At 48.8% G+C, this 3,927-nt stretch overlaps 1 protein-coding gene across 1 annotated transcript; it reads left to right on the plus strand.

Annotated features, from left to right (window-relative positions):
* Positions 1 to 547: 547 nt before the first annotated feature.
* On the plus strand, positions 548 to 2,470 carry LOC123119020 (uncharacterized). The gene is made up of 2 exons (XM_044538657.1): positions 548 to 1,377; positions 2,100 to 2,470. Exons 1-2 carry the CDS (start codon positions 718 to 720, stop codon positions 2,136 to 2,138), a joined length of 699 nt encoding a protein of 232 aa, XP_044394592.1. The 5' UTR covers positions 548 to 717; the 3' UTR covers positions 2,139 to 2,470.
* The last annotated feature ends 1,457 nt before the right edge of the window (positions 2,471 to 3,927 follow it).

A 3,927-nucleotide genomic window follows, 5' to 3' on the forward strand; every position in this document is an offset into this window, starting at 1 on the left:
GACCAGAAGGGCGAGGAGGAGAGCGCGGCGCTGCTGTTCACGTCGCGGGTGGGGGACAGGGAGGAGCTGGTGCAGAGCGTGAGGCGGTGCCGGCAGCTCCGGCAGAGGCCGCTCTTCATCGTGGAGCCATACTCCATCATCGCCGCCTGATCACTAATCCAAACTAGCCTTCAACCTCGTGTCGCACGGGCTAGCTTGAGAATGTCAGTTTTGTACTGTGTATCAGTTTGTTCTTGCTGTGGCAGCCAACATGAATGAATTTATATGAAAGAGGTTGATTACTTAATTACATTGGTATTATATTCTTTCATGTAGTTTTCAATTTTGAAAAGAAGTTAATATGACAACAATTTTACGGGATCAATAAATCCCGAACGTGCCACGTTTTGTATTCTCGTCCCGAACATGCTCATTGTCATTGGATCGAAACGCACACATCTTGACACACCATCCTAGCCACGTCATCCCAGCGGCTCGTTCGGGACGAGGGCGAAGTCTCCCGAACGCCTTTTCTTTTTCACTCGCGGGACGAGGGCGAAGTCTCCCGAACGCCTTTTCTTTTTCACTCGCCCACCACACTGTCTTCTTCACCTCATCCATTCCCCACACTCCCACAGATCAGGAGCAAAATCCCGGCGGAGGCAGCGGCGATTCCGGCGTGCGCTGCGGAGGAGAGTGGAGGTGGAGGCCCGGCGATGAGCTGCCTGGGATAGCGGCATGGACGCGTCCGCGCGGGGGAGAAGCGATGGAGTCCTCCCCGACGGCGTCTTCTCGTCAGCGAAGAGTGAATCTCCCTCCATGGGATCTCGCGGGCTCACCTCAAGCTCGAGCTCGACTCTGGCCACGCGCGCCGCGCCCACTATGGCCAGTTCCGGCGCCCCCCGCAGCCCACTTGCCCCATCGTTCCCCACCTCCGTCCGTCGACAGGGGAGCTCCAGATTTTTGCGGGAGGAGGCCATGGACGCTGGTGGCCAGCAACCTTTGCCACGCCCCGTCCCCGTCTCCAACTCCCCGAGGATCCTCCTGAAGGTCGGCAGCGGCGGTGACGACGACGAGGGAGCCGAGCACGCGACGGCTGACTCGAGCGTGTGGAGGCGCACTGCGCGCGCGGTCTCGCATCATCTTCTGTGCAAGCAGGTCGCTGCGCCACCAGGGAGCTCGAGACGGCCGTGCCGTGCACCCAATCCACCGAGTGCCGCCTCCTCCACCATGACGCCGTCTTCGCCCGCCTCCTCCACTAGACGCCAAGGGCACAATAGAATGCGGACGGGGGAGATAGAGCTGCTCCTCAAGTCTGGGCCGCGTCGACGGGAGGTCGCCTTCAACATGGTCGACTGCGATTTCAAGGTCTTTGAGGGAAAATGGTCTGTCCAGGAGGTAATTTGATCATCCCCTATTGTTCTTGCTTATATTCAGATTCCCAAATGGCTATGCCAGACATGTAGACATCCAAATTGATAGCCTAGTGGAAGCCTAGCTTCATCGTCATTCTGGAATTTGCAATTTTACTTCATAGCAGGATCAAGTGATTTTGTAGAGCTACTGTATCTGTGTCGATGAACCATGTCAAGCAGCTCAGGGTGTTGAAATATGTCTGAATCGTCCATGTTTCCTTGTAACAACAGAAGATTTTTCATTTGTTATTGCTAGTGTTGTAGGATTCTAGATGCAATATGTTTCGTCAACTAATGTTTGTGTGGGTTCACGGTATAATTGATGGCCCTGCATTACTTTGAAACTCATGGCAATTTTACAAGACGATGTCAAACTTTTCTTACCATGGCAATTTTTTATAGTGAATTTGCCATGGCTAATTTACGTAAATTCCCACGGCAATTTTTTATTTTTATTGCCATGGCAAGTTTTACTTTTTATTTGCCATGGCTAATTTCCCTTTATTAACATGGAAAATTTACCTAAATTCCCATGACAATTTTTAACTTTTATTGCCATGGCAAGATTATTTGACCTTTATTAACATGGCTGATTTTACTTTTCTTTGCCATGTCAAATATATGCAAATTTCAATATGATTTTTGGTTATGATCATGGCAATTTTAACTATATGCACCATGACCATATTTTCTTCCTTTTTGCAGCATGGCAAATCTCTTTTGCACGGGACCATGGCAAATTAAGTCTATGCATCATGGAAATCTTAGTGTATGGGTCATGGCATTTTGTAGTTTACATTTTAGTCTATGGATCATGGCATGAGATTATAGCCTATGCATTTCTGTCATAAGATCATGGCAACCCCCCAAAGAAAAACTTGCCATGTCCTTTTTCTGAGAATAAAATTTGTAAAACTTGCCATGTGTAACATTTTTGCTTTGTCCATATTCATCATCACAAATTTTGTACTAAATTTTCTTCTTTTATCATGCATGTTTAATTTTTGTAACGTACTGAACGTGGCCATTTTTTGTGTCTCAGTTGGCAATTAATCACTCATTGTAAATCCGAATGCAGTATCATTTTCTGAATTTTCTGTATTGTATAGTTTTTCCTCTACTAATTTTACATCTGTAAACATTTTTTCTCTATATTTTTGGTGCAAAGGGATTTTTGTTTGGGCCAGGAAGCTAATATTGGGCCCGTCTGGTAGGCGTTCGTGCTGAGAGGCTGTTCGTATCTAACAGGATAGTTCGGTCGATCGCTACTCTCGTGCCGAACGAAACGTTCGGTCTGGTGCCTCCCCGGACCGAACGTTCGGCCGTTATCGGCGTCCCAATTTTATTCATTTTGCATGTCACGCCCTGGCAAATGAGATATGTGAATTTTTAACTAACCATGGAGTGCACTTTATTTAGGAGAGTCAAGTTATGTTTTCCTTCATCTTACAACGTGTATACGATGGGGCCAATGGTCTACAAATCATGTCTCTCATCTCTATGACCAAAAATTTAAAGAGGAAAGCAGCACTTGTTAGATATCAACCTTTAGGAATAACATTATAGGATCTCCGATCTCTTGTTTAGAACACATCATTAGATAATACAAGCGAAAGCTTGATAAAAAAAAACCTTTGACGATCGTGGCCATTGGACGCCGAGGCGTAATCCCGCGACTGTTTGGTGCACCATGATGAACGGTGGAGCCTTGGTTATGTTGACTTGCAGGGGTAGCACAAGAGTTTAGGAATGCCATGGATGCCGCCAGCACTGCCCTCGAGGTGGCCGGCGGTGGTGTACGGCCTTCACCTCCCTCAACACCACTTTTGAAATGGTACTTAAGGGTTAAATCCACCCTATCATGTACTAGGTCGTTAGATCTGACGGGAGAGGGCCCTTTTCCAGGTGCTGGGAAATCGGGACCCAAACCAAAAGTTTTTTGACACCCCTGATCAGTGTCAAAAGCATGACAATGGTCCCCCAACCCGTGATGGTCTCGGGGCGCCTTTGCAACCCCGAGGCACGGTGAGTTTTGGCGGGCCGTCGTCCCCGCAGGCGAGCGGTGCCGACCGGGGTTGAGGTTGCCTCCCGTGACCAGTTGTCGGTGTTGGTGCGGCATGTAGCCATCGTTTGAGGGGCTTGGAACTTCCAATCTGGCGGCAATGGTGATGTCAGCCCAAGTCAGATCGGTCTAGATTTGCAGCCGGTGGTGCGGAGTTCTCGATGGTTCCCTTGTGGACTGGAAATTCCGTGGTCATTCATGCCTCAGATGATCCGTTCACTCCATAGATGCATGACAGTATTTGTGTCCTTCACTCGGTATGATTTGCTGTCGCGAATGAGGATGACGGAGATAGTGGCGGCGTGTGGTGGTGTTGTCTGATTCTGATTAGCCATTGGCCGCCACTTGTGAGGACGGCGTGGGACTCTGGATTGTCCCGAACATGGGATTTTGGCAAGTGCCGGCGACCAGCCTTCCTCATCGATGACTTCGCTGTGTGGTAGTGATCACTAGTGGGAAAAGGGTCATCTA

Source organism: Triticum aestivum, chromosome 5D (assembly GCF_018294505.1).
Source record: "Triticum aestivum cultivar Chinese Spring chromosome 5D, IWGSC CS RefSeq v2.1, whole genome shotgun sequence".
Lineage (NCBI taxonomy): Eukaryota > Viridiplantae > Streptophyta > Magnoliopsida > Poales > Poaceae > Triticum > Triticum aestivum.

What these genes read in the sequence shown, in the direction of transcription:
- LOC123119020 (XM_044538657.1), top strand. Translation starts at nt 718, where the DNA reads ATGGACGCGTCCGCGCGGGGGAGAAGCGATGGAGTCCTCCCCGACGGC. An exon ending in GAAAATGGTCTGTCCAGGAG is followed by an intron (nt 1,378 to 2,099) that starts GTAATTTGATCA and finishes TCCTTTTTGCAG; the next exon opens with CATGGCAAATCTCTTTTGCA.